At 40.8% G+C, this 20,819-nt stretch overlaps 1 protein-coding gene across 3 annotated transcripts in view; it reads left to right on the forward strand.

Annotated features, from left to right (window-relative positions):
• The window catches only part of LOC116046568 (limbic system associated membrane protein), a 782,424-nt gene that overhangs the window by 549,544 nt on the left and 212,061 nt on the right, over positions 1-20,819 (forward strand). For 2 of the 3 annotated variants that reach the window (XM_036001580.1, XM_031294959.2), the window contains exon 2: positions 17,938-18,016. In XM_036001580.1, the coding sequence (XP_035857473.1) occupies positions 17,938-18,016 (79 nt within the window). Of the gene's footprint in view, positions 1-17,583; positions 18,017-20,819 lie in introns of those variants that run through there. The other variant, XM_031294958.2, reaches the window with a different exon arrangement.

The following is a 20,819-nucleotide window of genomic DNA, read 5'->3' on the forward strand; positions in this document are numbered from 1 at the left end:
CTATTGAGAACGAGGTAGCATGCTAGCGTTAGCATGCTAGCGTTAGCATTAGCGTTAGCATGCTAACGCTAACGCTACGAGCTAATGGTTGCGGTTAGCCTGCTCGTTTCGGCTTGTGATGTCACAAGCCGTGCCGATTTTTAACAGCTCACCCAGAGACTGAAGGCAGGACACATTCAGAAACCGTATCTCACTCTAAACAGCATGGATGGATTTTTTTCAAAGTTTGTATGTGTGTGGAAGCACCAGAGACACAAAAGAACACCCTAAATCCCAGAAAAAGTGATTTTTTCATAATATGGGCACTTTAAAGAGGCCGTGCTTCGTCACTCTGGGGGGCTTCCTCGACCGGACCTTGCAGGTAATCCTCCACCCGGTACCGATGTAGGTGGCTCCTGCCAGGAGCCGCCCGCTCTCACTTTCCTCATCCCCTTTTCGCCCCCACAACTCTGATAGTGGGCGATAGCATCACCAGGAACATACGCTTTTTCAATGCCATAACATGCTGTTTTCTGGGAGCAACAGTCCCAGTCCTCCTGGACAAACTGCCTGGTCTACTGCAGTCTCTCTCCTCCTCCATAACTTGGGTGATAATCCATGTGGGCAACAACGATACGGCACGTCGGAAATCTGAGCTGACAAAAAATGATTTTATCGACCTTTTTAGCCTTTTACAGCGCTGCAGGAAATCTGTGTTTATCAGTGGTCCCCAGCCAACGGTCTCCCGCGGCGCAGAGCCCTTCAGCCGACTACTGAGCCTAAACACCTGGCTCCAGTCCACCTGTTGTGCCCATAACTTCAGATTATACAGGAACGATGGTGTCCACCCAAACAAGCTGGGTAGCTCAATGCTAGCGGCTAACATACAGCACACAATACAGGCCGCCCCATGTGATTGACTGTTTACATCTCACATTCCCTCCGCAGAGTGTTCTTCTTTCACTAACACTTCTTTCTCTCAGGACAATGTTAATAGTGTTAACCCCCCCTACAGCCCAGCATTGGTAATTACACATTCTATGCTCTATTCTCCCATACAGACTATTTTAACAGTTAGACTGTCCCCCCCGGGAAAACGTTCAGGGGGATCAGTTTCCAGGTATCTGCGTCCCCTGGCCCGGACCTCTGCTGTGCCTAGCAGTGGGTCTGCGCCTCTCAGGATGGCACTGATAAATGCTCGTTCCATCACTAACAAGTCTTTTATTCTGAATGATTTATTTATTGATAAATGCCTTGATTTCTTGTTCCTGACGGAGATTTGGCAGAGAAACTTGGAATACGGCCCGCTAATTGAACTTTGTCCACCAAACTGTTGTTTCACCAGTACTCCCAGGTCCTCAGGTCGGGGTGGCGGTTGTGTATAAAAACGGCTTTCAAAGTCGGACAGTACCCACTGGGGTTTTTTCCTCATTTGAACTGCAGGTAACCAAAGTTGGTCGTTCTAATCCGTTTTATTGTATTTTAATCTACGACCTCCTGGTTAAAACAGTGTTTTTTTTATCTTCTATTATTAGGTTGGATAAAGTGGTTATGGTCGGAGACTTTAATATTCACGTCAATGACATGTCTTGCACTTTTGCTGCTGATTTTCTTAATGTGACTGAGTCTTTTAATTTTATCCAACATGTGTCTGGTCCCACACACGTCAGCGGTCATACTTTGGACCTTGTTTTTACTCTTGGTCTTAATCTTGACTCGGTTTGCTCTGAGGAGCTGCATATTACTGACCATGACTGTGTTTTCTTCAAACTGTCTTTTCCTTTAGATTTACTGCCCAGTAAACATGTAAGATGTTCTCGCATTTTAAATCACTTCTCAGTTGAGAAGTTTTCTGCAGCTTTTGACCAAAGTGCAGTGCTGCCTTCTCATGCTGATATGAATTGTCTGGTCCACTCATTTAACACATATTGCTTATCAATTTTGGATGAAGTGGCTCCAAGTAAAATGCGTCGCGTTTCCTCCGTCAACTCTTCCCCATGGCTAAATGACGTCATTCGCTGTTTCCGGTATCATGTCGGAGGGCGGAACGACAGTGGAAATCCTCCAAGCTTCATGTTCACCGGCAGTATTACAAAGACCTCTTGACTGAATACAACAACATGGTTAAGGAGGCGAGGACATCTTACTTTGCTAACCTCATTTCTTCCAGTGAACGTAACCCTAAAGTCCTTTTTCAAACCATCAACAATATTGTCAATCCTGCTCCTCCTGAAGTGCAGGTGTTTTCAAATAAGGACTGCAATGACTTTCTCTATTTCTTTGTAAATAAAATTATTGATGTCAGAAATGGCATTATCCCCTCTTCTACTCCCTATTCGGTTCACTTGACCCAGCCTCCAATCTCGAACTGTTGTGCTCCGATTTCGCTTAATAACTCACTGATCTGGTTAGCAGTATGAAATCTTCCTCGAGCCCAGTAGATATTATACCAACTTCCTTTTTTAAAAATGTTCTTGGGTCTGTGAGTACTTGGGTTCTCTCTATACTCAACAGCTCTCTGCAATCTGGTTGTGTCCTTTCATATTTTAAACATGCAGTTGTTCAGCCACTACTAAAGAAAACCAACCTGGATACATCAATTCCTGCAAATTATTGGCCCATTTCCAAGATGCCTTTTATTTCCAAAATGTTAGAAATAAATGTTGCTAAACAGCTCACTGCTGTCTTGAATAGACACAATATTTTAGACAAATTTCAATCTGGCTTCCCTCAGGAACACTCAACCGAAACTGCTCTTCTTAGAGTGTCCAGCGATTTATTAATGTCCTCTGACAAGGGTGAATGCTCGGTTTTGGTGCTTCTGGACCTATGCGCAGCTTTTGATACGGTGGATCATAACATCTTGAATGACAGACTTAAGCACTGGGTTGGTATCTCAGGGATCGCCCTGGATTGCTTCACCTCTTATCTTTCAGATAGAAGTTTTTCTGTGTCACTTGGTCCATATTGTTCAGAAAATGCTGCCCTTTCCTGTGGGGTGCCTCAGGGTTCTGTGTTAGGTCCAATTTTATTTGCTTTGTATATGCTTCCCCTGGGACATATAATTAGCCAATTTGGAGATAGCCGCTATCACTTATATGCTGATGACATCCAGCTATATGTCTCTTTTAACCCTGATGAGACTGACAAAGTGTTGGAACTGCTCAAATGTTCCATCCATCCAGGATTGGCTGTCAAACAACTTCCTACAGCTCAATGAAGATAAGACCGAAGTCCTTATTGTTGCTCCGGACACTACAGCTTCCAAGGTTACTCAGCTCTTGGGGTCCCTTTATTCAGCTGTACAGTCCAAACTGAGAAATCTTGGTATTATATTTGATAATAACATGCATTTTGATCATCATATCAAATCACTGACCCGCACATGTTTCTTTCAATTAAGAAACATTGCCAAACTTAGAGCTGTTGTTTCGCATTCTGAGCTTGAGATGATCATTCATGGATTTGTATCATCCCGGCTTGATTACTGCAACTCCATTTTCACTTGTCTTAGCAAGTCCTCCCAGGACCATCTACAACTAGTCCAGAACTCTGCTGCTAGGCTGTTGACCAGGTCCAGCAGGATGTCGCACATCACTCCAATTTTATACTCATTACACTGGCTTCCGATCAAGTTCAGGATAAAATGTAAAGTTCTTGTTTTGGCCTATAAAGCTTTGCATGGTCTGGCACAATTTGGTACGTTCTGCTCTTCACATTGAATGCTGAGCTGACAGTGTTCTGTATAAATCTGTGAAAATGTGAACCAGACAAGTGAGCAGTATGCTGCCTTCAAGGCTATGGTTGAAGAATCAGACTGTTGAGTTGAACACATAAAGAAAAAAGGCAAATATTTAGGAATTTAAAATAAAAACTTGTCACCCATTTAAAAAAAAAAAATCTGAAATACAAGTGTGGTCTTGTATTATGTAGCTGCATTGCATTCTATTTTATTGAGGCTATTTCCATGTTATTTGTACTTTTATCTACAATGATGGACATGTGTTTAAGCATGAATAGCTTCTGTTTCAGTAATTTATTTTAGTTTGTCTAAGTAATTGGGTGTGGGTTGCACTAGCTACTCATAAACCCATTATGAATTAATATATAATACCAGGTTCAATCCCTACCTTTGGTGATTTTGTGTAATTTCTATGTATTTAGCCTAATTTAAGCAAATCCATGGCTGTTTTGAATATACAGAGCACACACTAGGGACTTCGAGATTACTCTGCAGGAGTGGTTTGCAAGGTTTCTTTGGATGTTTTTGAAAGTGAAAACTTTATGAAACCATCACCATTCAAGTTAACCACAGCTGCTGTTCTTTGTGTCAGCCTTTTAAATCTGCAGAGAGTGGTTATTTGATACTAAAAGGTTGGATTTTTGGGTGGACAACACTTTAAACAAACATGTGCATTATGGATTTTGGGTTATTGAAGGCGACTAATGACAAACTGATTGTGTCCTCCAGATCTTGACTAAAGACCACATTACTTGCACAGGGTAGAGACACTGTAGGCAGTGGCGTTTTTGGCACGGGTGAACCGGGGCGGCATTTTTCATGACACATGGGGGGGTGGCACGAGCACTTAAAAAAAAAGCTGTTTTCTATCATTTCACCATGTGGGGAAATGGCAAATTGGCGCCCCTGCTTGCTGAGAAGGTGCCGTGCACACACTGCACAGAGAAGCTGTGTGAGAAGGGGGGAAGGGGAGGGGGGAGCGAGGGACAGTTCACCTCTGGGTCGAACGGGTTGCTGGGCATAGGCGCCGATACCGTTGGTGCTCCGCTAATACTGAGCACCCACGAAGCTGATCGCGGTTATGTGTCAGTTAAACTCTTCATCTCCAAACCTATCCTGAGTTGAAAGATATAGCCTACTTTACGGCTTTATTATCGAGTTGATAAGCGTGTGTGTTCATGTCGGCCGTCTGAAATGCAAACATTTTTTGACTACTTTTTTTTAAAGGGCGTGCGCCCGTGAGCACCCACGGAGGAAAAGAAATTGGCGCCTATGTTGCTTGGTCTCCCAAATGGAACGGTCCGGACAAGGGGGGATGATAAGGATCTATCGGAGATCTACCCCAACTTTTGGACTGCTCTCAGTCACTGTGGCTCAAGCAGAGAGGAGCTTTTCAAAGTTAAAGTTGATCAGGTCATACTTGAGGTGAACCATGTTCGAAGGGGGTCTCGCCCTGGGTGTAATTCAATGTAGAACTGCCCCTGGCTGTAGGAAAACTGCCTTGTCGACCAAATCAGTCTTGAAATTTGAAGGACGCAGACTCTGAATTGGAACAGAACTCTGATTTATTTGAGGAAACACATAGCAGTTTACACCATCCCAAGGCCAGGTATACAGGTAGCAGCAGCAGATGGTAAATAATATTTAATGCTGTTTAATGTCAAATGCATGTTTTCTTCAATAATAGTGATAATAAAACAATATAGATGTCGGTCTATTAAGGTTATTATTAACTATTCTGAACAAGAGTGGAATCTGTGTAACGCACGCCAGTTACACCATTATTAGACAGTGTTTGGATCTTTATCAGCTATGCATTAGTTACATCTACAAGTAATATTAGTACTACTTCTCTTTCCAACCTCATGCTAAATCCTGCAGGGCATTTAATGCCCTTTCAACAAAATAACACTTCATTATTAAACATGTTAATAAATCAAAAATAATGTAAATATAGACACTTGTGCCCCTGTCATTTACACTGAAATTTGTGCATAAAAACCTGTCTGAAAAAGTCACAAAATTGTTTTTACGCTTGGTTGAGGTGGAAAGGATCTATAAAAACAAAATGCATCAAAGTGCAATGGAAAAAGGCTTAGTGAAGTATTCATGACGCACATAAAGGGTGTAACTTAAACGTCCACTGAAGCTTATGCTCCACTAAAGGGACGAAAAATGATAACAGACAAAAACATGTGCATACTGATGAGGAGCCTGTAACGTTCCTCAAATAATACATAAAACAGACATAAATGCCATATTTACATCATGTTTTTCATACTTCATTCTCATTTTCTTTTGCCTAATTTCTGGAATGTACATATTAATTGACCAAGAATGTGCGCGTGCACAGATTTGACTGTGCCAATGCTGAATGTAAACACACAAGGGAGTACTGTTTTAGCTTCTTGGATTACAAAGATGTGTCAGCTGATACATGAAGGTGGTGAAGATCCCTTGGGTGCTGTATGGTGCTCTGCCCAGAGGCCCCAGGCTTGTCATTCCTTTGCTGTACACATTTACCCTGTAATTCACCCAAGAGAGAGAGCGAGAGATATTAATTTCTGTCAGGGGAGGTTTAGAGAGCAGATTCTCGTTTAGACGATATTATTAGATATGAAATAAGGCTATTATCCCAAGAAATGAAGCCCCTGCAGTCTCCCTTTAACACCTAATAAGCAATGGGTCATTCAAGCTTTTATGTTGGGTTGTTATTGACTTTTGTGGCTTGTGGCAATTCTGTCTCCCTTAATTATTTACTCTGCCCTTTAGCCTCCCTTCATCGCCTCTGTTTCTATAAACTATAAACTATGCAGATAAAAACGTGTTTATGATGATGATGAAGATGATGAACGCGTAAAGTAAAAAAGACTAAGATGACGAAGATGAAAAGATAAAAATAAATATGACTTGGGGAGAAAAAGTGTGTCACAAGGGAGGACTAAAATGAGAAATCTCCAACAACTGCCTGCAATTACTGTGCCTTCTTGTCCATGGCCTCCTAATTAAGAGAACAGAGGGAGAATGCAGATTAGATGGGAGGGCCTGGAGATAGGCCTGTGGCTCTCCAATCCCCAGAGAGAATCTCATCCAGGGAATCACTCTGTTTATACAAAACAATGAGAGGGTAGAGTGAGAAACACAGAGGAAGCAAGAGAAAAAGGATAGACAAAACTTGAAATTGGGGGAGGGGGGAGAGAGAGAGAGAGAGAGAGAGAGAGGATGTGGAGGCACACCAGACTGCTAAGGAAAGGAACAATTTAGATTTGTGCATGTATGTGCGTGTTTTTACTTTCTTCCTAAGGGCCCTTTTACATTTGTGGTTTTGGTAAAGCTTATTGAGAAATTCTTTTGTGGATGTTCAGCAATTTTACCCACTTACTCATGGGTTAAATCCTTCTCAGCACAGACACTCAGCCTTTCCAACTGCCAATCACATGCAATTTTAGTTAGCCTTTTTGCTTCTAATGGTGCTGCTGCGCTGTAACAACTTGGCAAAAAAAATAACAATGCTGTAAGAAGATGCTTGCTGTGTTTGCTTCCACAAGATGTTACATCTTTGGAGGTTGGTAGAAATAGGATTGTGTTTTCTCACATCAGACATTTATCTTTGCCACATAACAGTTGTTAATGATTTGATAATTATTATTATATAAATCTTTTTCACATAACTGTTTCTTGCCATAGGCGCCATTATCAGTAAATGACTGCAGTGTACATGCAGACTAAAAAATGAGAACAATCTGATCTGGCAGGTATTTGACCTACTTGTTTGATTTCCCTCCTTTGAAGAAACAGCTTAGCTATATAAGAAGCACATCAGTTGCATTTCCAAAGCTGTGCCTCTGGCTGCTCGGGATCGAGACATAAATCAGTCTCAGCAGGGGGTTCCTTTAAAAGGAAACTATACTTTACGGAGATTTGCACTTTGAATATGTTCATGTCAGAAACATGGAGTTACCCAGGAACATTTCAGGGTTTACTGTACATGCTTCAGGAATATATAAAGGGGACACAAGGGCGCTGGATTGTTATGCAGCTTTTTGTTCCAGATGTTGGTCTGTATTTAATTTATAAATACAGCTGAATGATAGGATCTGCTAGGAATGCATTCATATTTGGCTGCTCTCTTGATAGCGAGGGTTGCGCAATATACTGTAATTTGAGACTGCCGTCACCCAGAAAACGCCCACATAGGTCGATTGTGCAAGAAACTCATAACCCCTATTCACATTTGCTATTATTTGGCAATGCAGGAGCAAACGAGGAATTGAGGTGACAAAGTATAACAACGCCAAATTCCACATATGGATACAGGATGTGGTGGTACGAAAATGTATGCACCCCGTTACATGTGATATTTTATGAAAATAGGCGGCCGCCGGCTGGTCACATGACGCCGGCTACAGAGCTCCCTGAGATGTTGCCGAATCAGTGGCCGTTGCTAGTTGAGTTTACCCAACAATAGGTTACTGGTAGGTGGCTACAGAGCTCTGTGATATGTCGCCATATCAGCGGCAGTTGCTAGTTTACCCGATAAAAGGTGACTGTGAGCCGAGTAACGCCGGCTACACTCTGGCTGCGTGGCGTGAGCGTGTCACCTGGGTGGCGTGTCCGTTTTTATTTCGGCTCCCATGTTAACAGGTTAGAGCTTGCACACTGCCTGCATGACACGCACATCTCAGGCGCGGCTCGAAAACGCATGCATACTAGAAATAGAACCAACGGCTATTTCTCACGCGACACGCAAACATGCTGGAAGCGTTTCCAGGCAAAGTCGAATAGGAAAAGATGTTTATATGTCATTTTGACGCAAATACATATTATTATTACATTTTGATGTTTGAAAGTCTCTAGGTTTTGACATAAATGCAGGTATAAATAGATGTTCAAATATTGCACCTGTCAATACAGAACAAAATATTCTGTAGCCTATTTTGCCGTCAATACTGCCGACATTGTCTTTGCTGTAATCAAATTGGTATATATTTATTTTTAACATGAAGTATACTACTGCTTGAGTGCAGGGGAAATGGGAAACATACATGTGTACAGACAAGGCTAGCGGTAGCAGCGCCGCGTCAGACACGTTTCTGGTGGGCAAAGACATAGCAAACGACATGCAGCCACCACGCAACTGACATGCCACGCTCACGCAGCCAATGTGTAGCCGGCATAAAGGGCACTGCGAGCTGCCGTTACAGTTAAGTTTAGGCGACAAAAACTGAGCGTCATGTGGCGACAACATTTAAGTTTATTGGAAGTTGCCAAGTAGGTTTTATATTGGGTCTTGTTTGTCTGACTCTGTGTCTGTTAGTTACACTGTAAAAAAAAAAACAAAGGGGAGGAAACTCAAACAAACTTCAAAGCTGTTAGTATATTTACTGTAATATAAAGTTAGGTTATGGCCAAAGAAAGAACTGGGCAGTTTTTGATGTACATAGCGCCACCATGTGGTCACATGTAAAGCACTTCACAATTTTGCCGTAGAAAAACTTATTTCAGCCCTACAAATCGATTTTAACCTTCACTGTGGAGGATCCTGAAAAATGCAATTGTTTTTTTTTTTTTTTATTAATTTAGTAATTTTTATTAATTACGGTCAGAATATCTATCGCCATGTAGGGTTTAATGTAAAATAATGTAATTATTCTTTATTACCACAAAAAAAAAGGATTGTGCAGCTTTGGTGTAGTTCTGCTTGATGGGTGCTTTTTAGATTGTATACTGTATGTTTTGGCAGCATTCTAGTTAAAATGTTTTTTGTTAATTGGCCACATCTACTGCTGTTCATTTATGTCCAACATCTCAGTGGGATAACTCTGTCCAAACGATCTGTATTTTATATTGCAGTATTACAACCCTAGCTTGTGTCAAAATCCCTGAAATACCCCTTCAAATTTACAAAATATAATTAAAAGAGTAAATCTGTTCTTGAATGAGGCAATTTCACACCATTGCGTTTAATTTATGTACACAGTCCTCAGAGTCATTTGGTGTGTGCTCATACTCTGAAAGTCTTAATTAGTCATCCATCACTTCTTGAAAGGCATCCCATAATTTAGAAGATGAGTTATACAGAGAAACAACTTAAGTGAAGAGCATGGACTTACTCTCACATAGACTCATACAGTTGCCTTGCTCACAAGGACAAGTCCTTCGATCTATCACACTGCACATCCTTGTACTTCTGCAAGGAATTCATCTTGTTACCCTGTAGGTTTTCACCTTCAACATTACTGCTGCGGCTAAACCAATCCTCCTCAGCACGGAGCCTCTCTATGCCTGAACTCTCAAATAGAACTGAATAGCAAGAGGTGGGATGACCCTCAGGGGCCAACTCAAAGCATTTCTTTTGATTGAGGAAGCTCAGGTCAAACGTTTGGCAATGTACAGATGTGGTGTGACTCACAGTATGATTGGCTTTCCTAACCGTGGAGCCCTGGGGCATTTGCATTACTAGTTGACCCATAGATGCAATTGCTGTACCTTTTATGATGGCAAATAGTGTGAGAGCAAAGGAGTGGTGACGCTGTCAAGGGCGGAGCTAGGAGATACAAATACCTTTCACATCAAAATATGATGCTGTTTTTATGCTAATCCTTTTTGACTTACACTTACGGTGCTTTTTCATACTGTAAATCTACAGTATATCATGTGTCTAAGATGAATGCAATCTTCATGCTCTAGTAGGAATGAGATTTTTGCTGACCACTGCATTTTGTGTTTCAACTATAAATTATATAAACCAACTCAAAGAGAAGAAGCTATCACCTAGCAAGAAACAAACAAAAATGTAAGTTGCATGATGGACCATGCCAACCCTGTCTCCTAAAAAATGAAAACTACATTCTCAATTATGTTTTAAGGTTAGCGGTTTTTTTCCAGCAACAGGTGCACAATGTAAAACGGTTGTTGGATTAAAACAAAACTACTTGGTAAGGTTTAGGCAACTAAACTGCTTGTTTGGGTTTAGAAAATGTATAGAAATATGTTACGTAATTTAAGTTACGTACATAAAATGCTGTTTGTTTGACCCATCCATCCACACCAACCTCCTCATTAGGTGGACTTTCATGGACTTTGACATATTTGTGATACTTCAGAGACATACGTAATCCAGGACAAAGTACATTTCCCTAAAAGCGTAATTAGGAATGCAGTTGTGTTGTATGGGAACATATTTTTTAAGAGACAGGGCTGACCATGCTGCTTACCGCAGGAACATTGTGTTGCTCGGAGAGTTGTGTGCAATTACACCTTAGCCAGGTCACTTATGGTCTAAACACAATATTGAGTGGCCAACTCGTCTTAAAAACACAAGACAAAAAAGTCAAATTCTCACAAGAGAAAAAATGCTCATTAAGGAAATGTTTGGCTTTACCTCTGCATATCCAAGTTTGTCGTCCTTGCTGTTTGTAAGGCAGAATGAAATAATATTTTGGCAAAGCACATATTGATCAAATGTTTGAGTCAAAGAGGAAAACAAATAGAAAACACAACACACATTGCTGTTTGTGAGATAACAGATGCTCATTTTGTTTATTTCACATAACATACAATCATTTAGATATGATCATATTACACAGCACAGGTATAAGTTGGCTTATAGATCTTGGGAACACTTAACACACAATCTACCATCTGGTGAAGGAAAATCACTCTTCAACAGGCAGTTCAGTACACATATAAACCAGCATAGGTCTGCACAAAGATAACAACATCAGAACTGCAGTTCAATTAGACATCTGGTCACACACAAAACCACTCACAGGCCAGCTTAAACGTTGTCAAGGTTAAGCATTCATGCAAAGGTGCCTTGAAAGGTGGCTTTGGAGTGCTTTTTTTATACTTACTATGTCCTTTGAATTGTGTTTTGTGTGTGTTGTCTTGTGCAAGTCGGTGTTGGCAGCCTTTGCAAGTAGGTGTTACGCCAGTATAAACAGGCTTCTTTGGGAATGCAGAATAAGTTACTCTGATTTTAATCTCACCAAAAGCAGAGAAAAATAAAACTTACAAAGGAAACCCATAGGTGATTATTTGTCACTTTCATATTTTGCCAACAAGTTATTATAAATGCAGTATTCACCTGCCACGTAGAATAAAGCCAGAGATTGTTCATTCACGTTTCACCCAGCTCGTGTGCTGGGAAGTTGGTGCTTTTAGCAAAAATATTTGCAGTTAAATTGAATACAGATTAAAAATCACTGAAGTGTTCACAACATGTTCCCTCTAAACTTTGAACTATCACTATAGCACGTTGTCTACAATGTACCAAGCTTTGTGCCAAATTTTTGCATTATTTTATTTTTCTGCTGACAGAGACAAAGAGAGCAAAAGGCTTCAGGCCAAGGTGTGTGTGTGTGTGTGTGTGTGTGTGTGTGTGTGTGCGTGCGTGCATGTGTGTGTGCACATGTGCATGTGTGCGTGTGTGCGTATGCTTGTGCGTATGTGTGTGTGTTAGGGGTGATACAGTATACTGCTGAGTACGTTGCTGGGTATCCTTTTTCCTGCGTATCATGCATTTTCCTGCCAAGACTCAGGTTTTGATAGGAATGCCAGGGAAATTATGTATGCACTCCATTTTATGAAGAGAAGAAAACTGTTTTTTTTCTCTTGTCTCAGTGTTTTTGTCCCGTACACACACATGCACACACACACACACACACACACTTACAGTAAGTGTGTGTGTGAGCATGTTTTGCTAATGCAGCCTATTCTAGTTTGATACAGAGCATATTTGGCTTGAAAGAGGAGAAAAAAAAAAAAGAGGAATCTGAGGGGCGAGCCTGCCTCATTGATCTCAAGCTTCTATAGCACCTGGATTCCATTATAGATCCTCCTCTTGTTGAAACTTCTCTATTATTTGTGTTTCATACAACATCAGTATTGATCCGAAACCCAAAGATGGAGACTGCAAAATCCAAAGTGACGTTCAATATTACAATATTTAGGAACAGACAACAATGAACACTTAGTTAATCAAAATGAATTACAGAACAAAATACAAGGAAAGGACAATGTCATTTTGTAATTGTTTTTGTTTTTTTATTTGTGCCTTTATTACTGGAAGGTGGACAAACTAACAGGGAGCATTTTACTAAATAAAATTGTATTTTCTCCTTTGTGTCTCCAGGGGACTGCAGCTCAGTCTAAGTCAGCAAATGGAGTTGAAAACTTAATTTCAGTCAGACAAAATTACTTCTCAATATATACCAACAGAAAAATCTATTAATTATTTAGCATTTTATAACATTTTGTCACAGTGAAAGCATAGTGCAAAAGCCAGTGGCCATCTCAACGAGGAAATGCACCAAAGTGAGGCAGCGATGCTTCTGTTGCTGTGGCCGGCCAGCTGGAAGATTGTACTCCATTTTCCTTTTGCTGCTGTGAGGTTTGCTGTTGACCTTTAAACTGGCACAATACGCTGCATGTTCCAAAATATTGGGTTTGCAACCAAATGAAGTGAAACATTTGGCTTTGATACAGCAGTGTGTGTTTGGTGAGCAGCCAAAGTTTCTGAAATGTTTGCACACCCCGTTGCTCACTATACCAAATACAACAATAAGTCAATTGAGTGACTGATTGTGGGTTGTTTGTGTGCATGCTAAGTCTGTGTTATTATTTTAGTATTTCTCCTCCACGTTGTTTCCTCCTACTGTGACTTCCATCTGTGGACATTATTAAGTGAACAGACTTTTGAGACGCTGCAATTTACACTGTGATATTTGACAGCAGTTTAACAGCTGAGGTGAAATGCCATATTTGATATATTTACTATCAGCCTAATTTATTAATGAATTCCGTTGTTTGCTTGTGTGTGCAGGTCATGATGGTGTGTGCGCCATTATAAATGTTCCTCAAAGATCAGCCAAAATACATCTAAAACAAAAATGCAGTGTTTCAGAAACATTTTGGTTTAACTTGGCCAGCATACATAAGCCACATAAGATATTGTACAACTATTTAAAAAAAAAAAAAAAACCATGATAAGTAAACTGATCTGGTGTAAAATCGATGGAAATGCCTACACAGTCCATCAAGAAAGACTTGACATGAACACACTATGTTTTCTGTAAAACTTTTCAAATGAGAGTGCATAACCTACAACAGGTGTCTGGATGACAAAACTGTGACAGAGAGACACATGAAATGATGAAGTCTCGGCAGTGATGATGCATCCAGGTAATACTGATGAAATCCAGGTCATGGTAAGGTGTTATAAAACAATGTGCAGCCATTGTCACTCTTGAAATGTATGGTTACATCTTTATTGAAGAAGACTCCCAAAGGTGGAGGCAAGACTACAGTCAGCCTTACTGACTTCATTTCTCCAACATCACATTGTTGTTCCTCAATCGCAAAGATCTGACTTTGTGAGACAAACACCAGCATCATGGTTCCTAAGTACACAGATGACGGATACATCATCCATCACATGCTGGCTGTAGCTTGAAGTAGACTGTAAAGCAAATTATTGTAACCAGTTGCTATGCTCTATTCTTATACTGTAATCACATCAAAGAGCATGCATTTTAAAACACAATGAAATTGCAATGCCTGTGTTATGAGATTATTAGTTATACTTATTAGCTATACAATTGCCACAGAAAAATTATTTTAAACCACTCCTTGTAGATTTTGTGTACAATATGAAATACTATTCTAATTGTAACAATAGTGGGGTAATGCAACCAAATTATGTCCCGGCTTCATTTCAACTAAAGGGCTATTCAGGAAAGTAATAAAGAGTCAGTCAGGCTCTGAACCAACAAGGCGGGTGCTATGTCACAGACTGAAGGCTTGATTCGCTGATGCGTTTATTTAACATTTGAAAATGTTAACTGACCAAACATCTTAGGAACAGTATGTGTGAATTCAGTTAAAAGAGTGGATTTTCTGATTTTATATCTCATACATCTCAATTTCTTTCTGCTGTTCTGAGTTCTCCCTTTTTGATTGGCGAGAACATGCAGAGTCGCTTTGCCGGAGTTATTATGACTAATGAGATGGGGAGAAAGTCAGGACACCTCATAATATGTATTAATAAAATCACTTTATAGTGGCTGCCCTTTGATGCAGACCTTGTGTAAAAAAATTACAAAAGGCAGAGTCACGTACTGCTAAAAAATATCAGAAACATTAGCGTAATTTACGATGCAGTGTGATCGCCTCAGTTGCCAAGCACGAAGAAGCAAAGACACGATTTCTAGTTATATTACATTAGTCGCTGGTGTGTTTCAATAGAATGGCTTCCTGGGGCGTTCCTTGCTATCACCTTCTTCTGAACTATACAGAGTTGAATAATACATCATGTTCTGCTTTCCCTTCATAGAAGTTAATTCCCCTTATACTGTCGTTTTATCATTCATCTGTCACAGACTGCCCTACTTGTCATAGGAGATACCAATTATTGTGTATTTATCCTCAATATATTATGCATGCACTATTATTAAACTCAAAAAAATCCTCTTTGGCCCTGTGGTACAATAAAAGAAAAGTAGGCATGTCACACAACTCACACCTGTCATTGTTCCTGAATTACACAGTATAGACAAATGAGCTGTATATATCGCCAGCGAAACAAATTCTATAATAAAATAATTTTACCTCAGTGGGTGTGTCATGTTCTGTTTATTTAGCTGTAAACTAACAGCTAACATGTCACTGTTCCCTGAATGGGACATCTTACACATCTATTGTTTATTACTATTACTTACAGTATATTATGTTTTTCTATTTTAGCACACTACAGCAGAATGTATGACCAGTTCTGCTTTCTAAACCACAACACCAACTAACCGAGAGCATCCCACCTGCATGATAATAACCTCTCTGTCTTCCAGCACTCAGTTTGTTTGTGTGTGTGTGTGTGTGTGTGTGTGTGTGTGTGTGTGTGTGTGTGTGTGTGTGTTCTCCAGTGTGGGGTAGAGCGAGAGATCACTGGCCTTTTGTTAGGAACTGGTTAAAGCTGCTGTGTCCCTGGCCTCCCCTCCTCCATCTCTCTCTGCCATACAAGGAGGATTTCTAATAATTACACACAATATTTCTCAGATCACTGACTGACTGGTGAGAATTTCAAACAAAAAAAAATAGCTAAAAGCCACATGGGAGCCATTCCTGTATAAATCTGTATGCGGAGGAGCACCTCTTTTCTCCTTTTCTGAGCCAAGTAGTCCCTTTTTAAGTGGTCTTAATGCATATGCACTTTCATAAACTGTGCAATCTCCAAGATAGCAAAAACCTTCAGAAGCTTTGAGGAAATGGTAACAGGCACTGCTTTTTAAGGGCCAAGTAGGGAGCAGCTCTGCAACCATCACTCCCTGAAAAGATTGTAGTGTTCCTTACTAACATTAGCACATCCAAACACACATATCAATTACGTCACTGTATTTCATTTTCATACATCTTTTCTTTGATCTAGCTGTAGCTGTAAAGCCAACATGTCACAGTAGGCTACAGGGGGGCTGTAAAATTGGGGTTTATGTCTGATCTGTTGCTTACAATCTGCTGATGCTGAAAATAAGGCTTAAACACACTGCCTCGTACTGGTTCATGTTAACACCATATTTAATCATTCTACTTTCAAGTCATATATGATATCCTCACCATGTCCTGTACTTGACTAGAATTAAAACTTTATGTATCTGATTCAAAATTATTAACCAAACACCTCTAGAGGCAAAACAAAAATGCACGTACAATGCATGACAACGATTCACATTAGTATTAATGTATTTTCTGAATCAAATAAAATGCTAAGTGCACTGCCTTAATTGTTACTCTGCAGTTCATTAAGCACATCGTCGAATGAGCATTAGATCATGGCCTATTAAGTCGGTGCTTGATTGGCAAGTGAAATTAGAAGCTCACTCTGCATTCACATTTTTGTTAAAAAGGAAAGGTGCACACCTTTAAAACGTGGGTCCCTTCTTAGGTTGAAAGTCGATTTAATTGCCTACCAAGCTACAGCACCATGCCATGGCACCCGTGGCAGTCTAGACAAGAGATGATTATGTCTGGTTAAACTATTCACAGCTGAGCTCCGCCCTGTTCATGGTCAACAGAGTGTTAGCACTGTTTTCCTCTCTCCTTTTCCTCTTAATTCATTTTAGCTGTAAAGGGGAAGTATATGGTCAGAATTAGCAGAACATAATATTTCATGCATATAATAATATAATAAATAATATAATAATAATAATAATAATAATAATAATAATAATAATAATAAAAAGTGTTTCAAGAGCCCTTGATGGTGATAACAATGTGACAATCCTACAATTTACACACAAAATAATCAAATGTATAGCTGTTTTTTTAGGACAGGTTTTACTGCTTACTACCTAACAGCATATTGAACTTATGTAATTCTCCCCCTTACTAAATCATAACTAAGTACAGAAAGTCTCACTGCTCTAAATAACAGGATACCTGTGAGCATACAGTTTGTTTGAAGACTAATGATAACATGATGCTGCAGCGATTGGAACTGAGATATTGTCTTTTCTGCTTGGCTTACCCTTCGGGGTGGTAAGAGCATTCAGTAGGCTAGTTGTGTATATATTATCACATGTGGACCTGGTCAGGGCTGTTGGTTGTTGTCTCCTTTTTGGTATCGTATCCAATTATACAAGAGGGATATATACTGCTCCTCAGAATATTCCTGCACACTTGTTTATGTATTCCTTTTCTTTTCTTTTTTTTTTTTTAACTTCTTTCGTTAGTATTCCTCAGTCCTCACTTAGTTGTGTATCACTGAAAGGGACCTCAGGTGGTGCTGTTGTCCTGACAACCAATAAGGGGAGCATCACAGCCAGACGGCTGGATAATCTGAGAGAGAGAGAGAGAGAGAGAGAGAGAGAGAGAGAGGACTCTGATCAGAAGCCTGCCTCTCTCCATCGCAGTTGCTGGCTGTGCTGTCCCTTTACGCAGAGAGCATTACGCATCACTGGACAACATTGCACGTTTTCGTCCCACAGATCTTTACGGAAACCCGTATCACCCATCCCTTCAGCACGGTTTTGGACATAGAAGGCATCCCGCGTTTTCCGAGAAGTCTGGACAAGTACTACTCTTCCTCCCCCCCTTTTTTAACCCTTGGATCTAGAGCTCCCTAAAAGCGCGCTCCTGTGCTTTTAAAATGCAAGTCGGACGCAAATCGTGTTGGAGGCAATTGCAGGCTTCTTTTTTCAGACTCCTGTGTCTTATACCCACAGGATTCCCCGTCCGGAGTGTGGATATGCAGCGGGCCACCGACAACATCACCATCCGCCAGGGCGACACAGCGATTATAAGGTAAGAGACTCATCTTCCAACTTTCCTCTCCTACCGTCTCCCTCCGAATACACAGCAGAATCCTCCCCCGCGACAGCTGCATATGTTGCAGATCGCAGTAGCCTAACAAAGGGTATCGTTTATTGGACTCCGTTAATTTGTCATAAGGAAGATATAGACTACATATATATTTTGTTGTTTCGGTTTTCTCTGCGGTTAACTTATATTTTCCGCAAGATTACACAGAAGTAACGGAGGTGGTAAGTGTTCGGATGACAGTTAATTTACTTACGTTTCCAACTTTTATCTCACCAACCAGTCCTGACAAAAATGCCCATACGATATGATATACATAATATCCCTTCATCTCCTCCTTATTAGCAATTATAGTTTTGCAGTGACATGTCATCCTTCTTCTGGGGGGATTTATGCTTATATGCCTTCGCTGACATGGCGCACCGAGCGCCGACGCTGTGGTCACCCAGGCTCCCTGTTTTGTTTTACTTAATTCAAGAACAGCTTAATAATGCAAAGTGCGTCACTGTGTCCGGAGTTGCTGTTTGTGAGTGGATTACTTGCAAATACAGGGATCGAGACACTGATAAGAGGATGATGCGAGTAGACAGAGAACTGCGCAGTCTTGTTAAGATTTTACGAATCACTGTTCGATGTTGAGAAAAGATGAATTGCAGCCTGTAGGGGATAAGTAGTTAGGTGAAGTACCATCAGTGTCAGGAAGATGTTTATTTAACCTCATTGCTGCACATCCCTTTTTGCTTCCCCATGAATATAAAGCTCCAGTCTCTAAATTTAGTTTAGTCTGTTACCGTTTTTTGTGTCCAATAGCCTCACATCCAACTTAATCACTTCCTAGACAATGCAAGCTGTCAACTCTATGCTATTGTGATGCTTCTGGGCAGATGTCAGTGTTCACGTGATCCGAGCCATGTGTTTGTGGCAGGCTGCAAGGGGATTTAGATTTTGTTGGTTTTTATAAACAAGGCGCTTTGCCTTCCCCCCAGCCTCAGTCGCCTGCCCCCCCATGCACTGTATGGAAGTCCAGTGGTATAATAGGCTGCACACAGAACACTCAATCACATTGATTTTTCCCTCTCCCTCACTCTTTCTCTGTCCTCTCCCTACTTTCATGCTTTATTTACAGTACTACCGCCCAGTCTTGCCTAATGAGTATAGAATATAGAATGCAAAGGATAGACCTTTAACACAGCCAGTCAGAAAAGCCTGCAGACAGACACACAAGCACGTTTCCTCACATGTGCCCTGAGCTTATATAGGTGCACTACACACGCCTACACGCGCGCGCGCGCGCGCACACGCTCGCACACACACACACACACACACACACACACACACACACACACACACACACACACACACACACACACAAAAGGAATAATTCCCTTTAATGGATTCCTTTCTGCAACCTGGTGCCATCCATTCAGATACCTGCTGATCAAATGAGTCAATTGACTTAGTTACTGTTGAACTCACAAAGGGTCACAGCTATTTGTTTCACTTTTCCAAATCCAATTGACTGCGTCTTTGCTATATTCAGCTGTTTAGTCACCCAGTCGGTCTCTCTCCTTTAGAGGTGGTGGCAGGCTTTTGCACTCAGCCAAAGACAAATTAGATTCTCCTTTCCGAGAAAACACTTGCATCCTAAGTCCGCTGTTTTAACCATTATCTCTGATAAACGATCCTTAAATAATTGTCTGTGGTAATCACTCTGGGAGGGTCATAATTAATTTGATGTTTATAATGTATGTTGTTGGCTTTAGCGATCAGTCTTATTTATTGTCAGTCAGGCAACAATAAACTGCAACTCAGACCCCTGTGGCTCGATTGAAAAACACAACCATTTTTCACACCCAGTTTCCACCTGACAAATTGCATGATGGGGGTGGTTGGGGGAGGGAGAGGAAAAGAAGAAAAAAAACAAGGGCTAAAATGCGAGAACTTTGAGCATGAGTGGGAGGCCGTTGGCTCGTAATTTGTCGAGCTACACAGTGTATCTGAGCCCATAAGCTGGGTTTTGTGAAGGCTGAGGGGATATTGGTTACCTGGGGGCGTAATAAGGCCCGTGCTCCTTTAGTGGAGCCTGTGGCTGCAGTCATGACATTCATGGCACCAGAGGAGAGATGCTGGAGCAGAGAAACAGTCTGTGGCCAAACAACCGCTGTGACAGAACACAGCAGCAGGCCTCGCTGCTGAAACGAGAAAGGAAATGCATTTTTACCAGGGGCCTAGAACTGTGAAAGCCTGTACCAAAGTTACATATTTAAGCTTTGTAATGGTAATGGATTAATGTATGTGATTCCAAAACAATTTGACCTGAAGGAGATCCAAATAGGATCAAAACATTGGGGGGGAGGGGGGAGTTTCAGCATGTGGTGACACAACGCTTTGTTCACAGAATCTAATTTCCCCTCAGACTTAAATTAAAAGTGAACATAAACTAAATATTGACATTTATCTCCAGCAACTGTGGGTGCCTATAGGGAACACAGCATGGAATCTTAATTGATTTTCACCATCTTCTCTTCTGTCTGATAAGCCTGAGATCCACTGCAGCACGGTCTCCTTTATATGTCAGCGTTACTGTAGATGTAAACATTTAGCTGTTCTTAACCTTTAACCTCTTTTGCCTAAGCAGGTCACCAAGGGGTTAATTTTAAGAGCTTACGCTGTTGAAGACAGCCAGGATGTTGGACTGTCTTAGATTAACATTTCCACACCAGTATTTGTAATGTGGAGTGAATTAGTCCTAAAGTGTGTGGGTTAAAGCTCTAGTAACAACAACCAT

Source organism: Sander lucioperca, chromosome 5 (assembly GCF_008315115.2).
Source record: "Sander lucioperca isolate FBNREF2018 chromosome 5, SLUC_FBN_1.2, whole genome shotgun sequence".
In the NCBI taxonomy this organism is placed as follows: Eukaryota; Metazoa; Chordata; class Actinopteri; order Perciformes; family Percidae; genus Sander; species Sander lucioperca.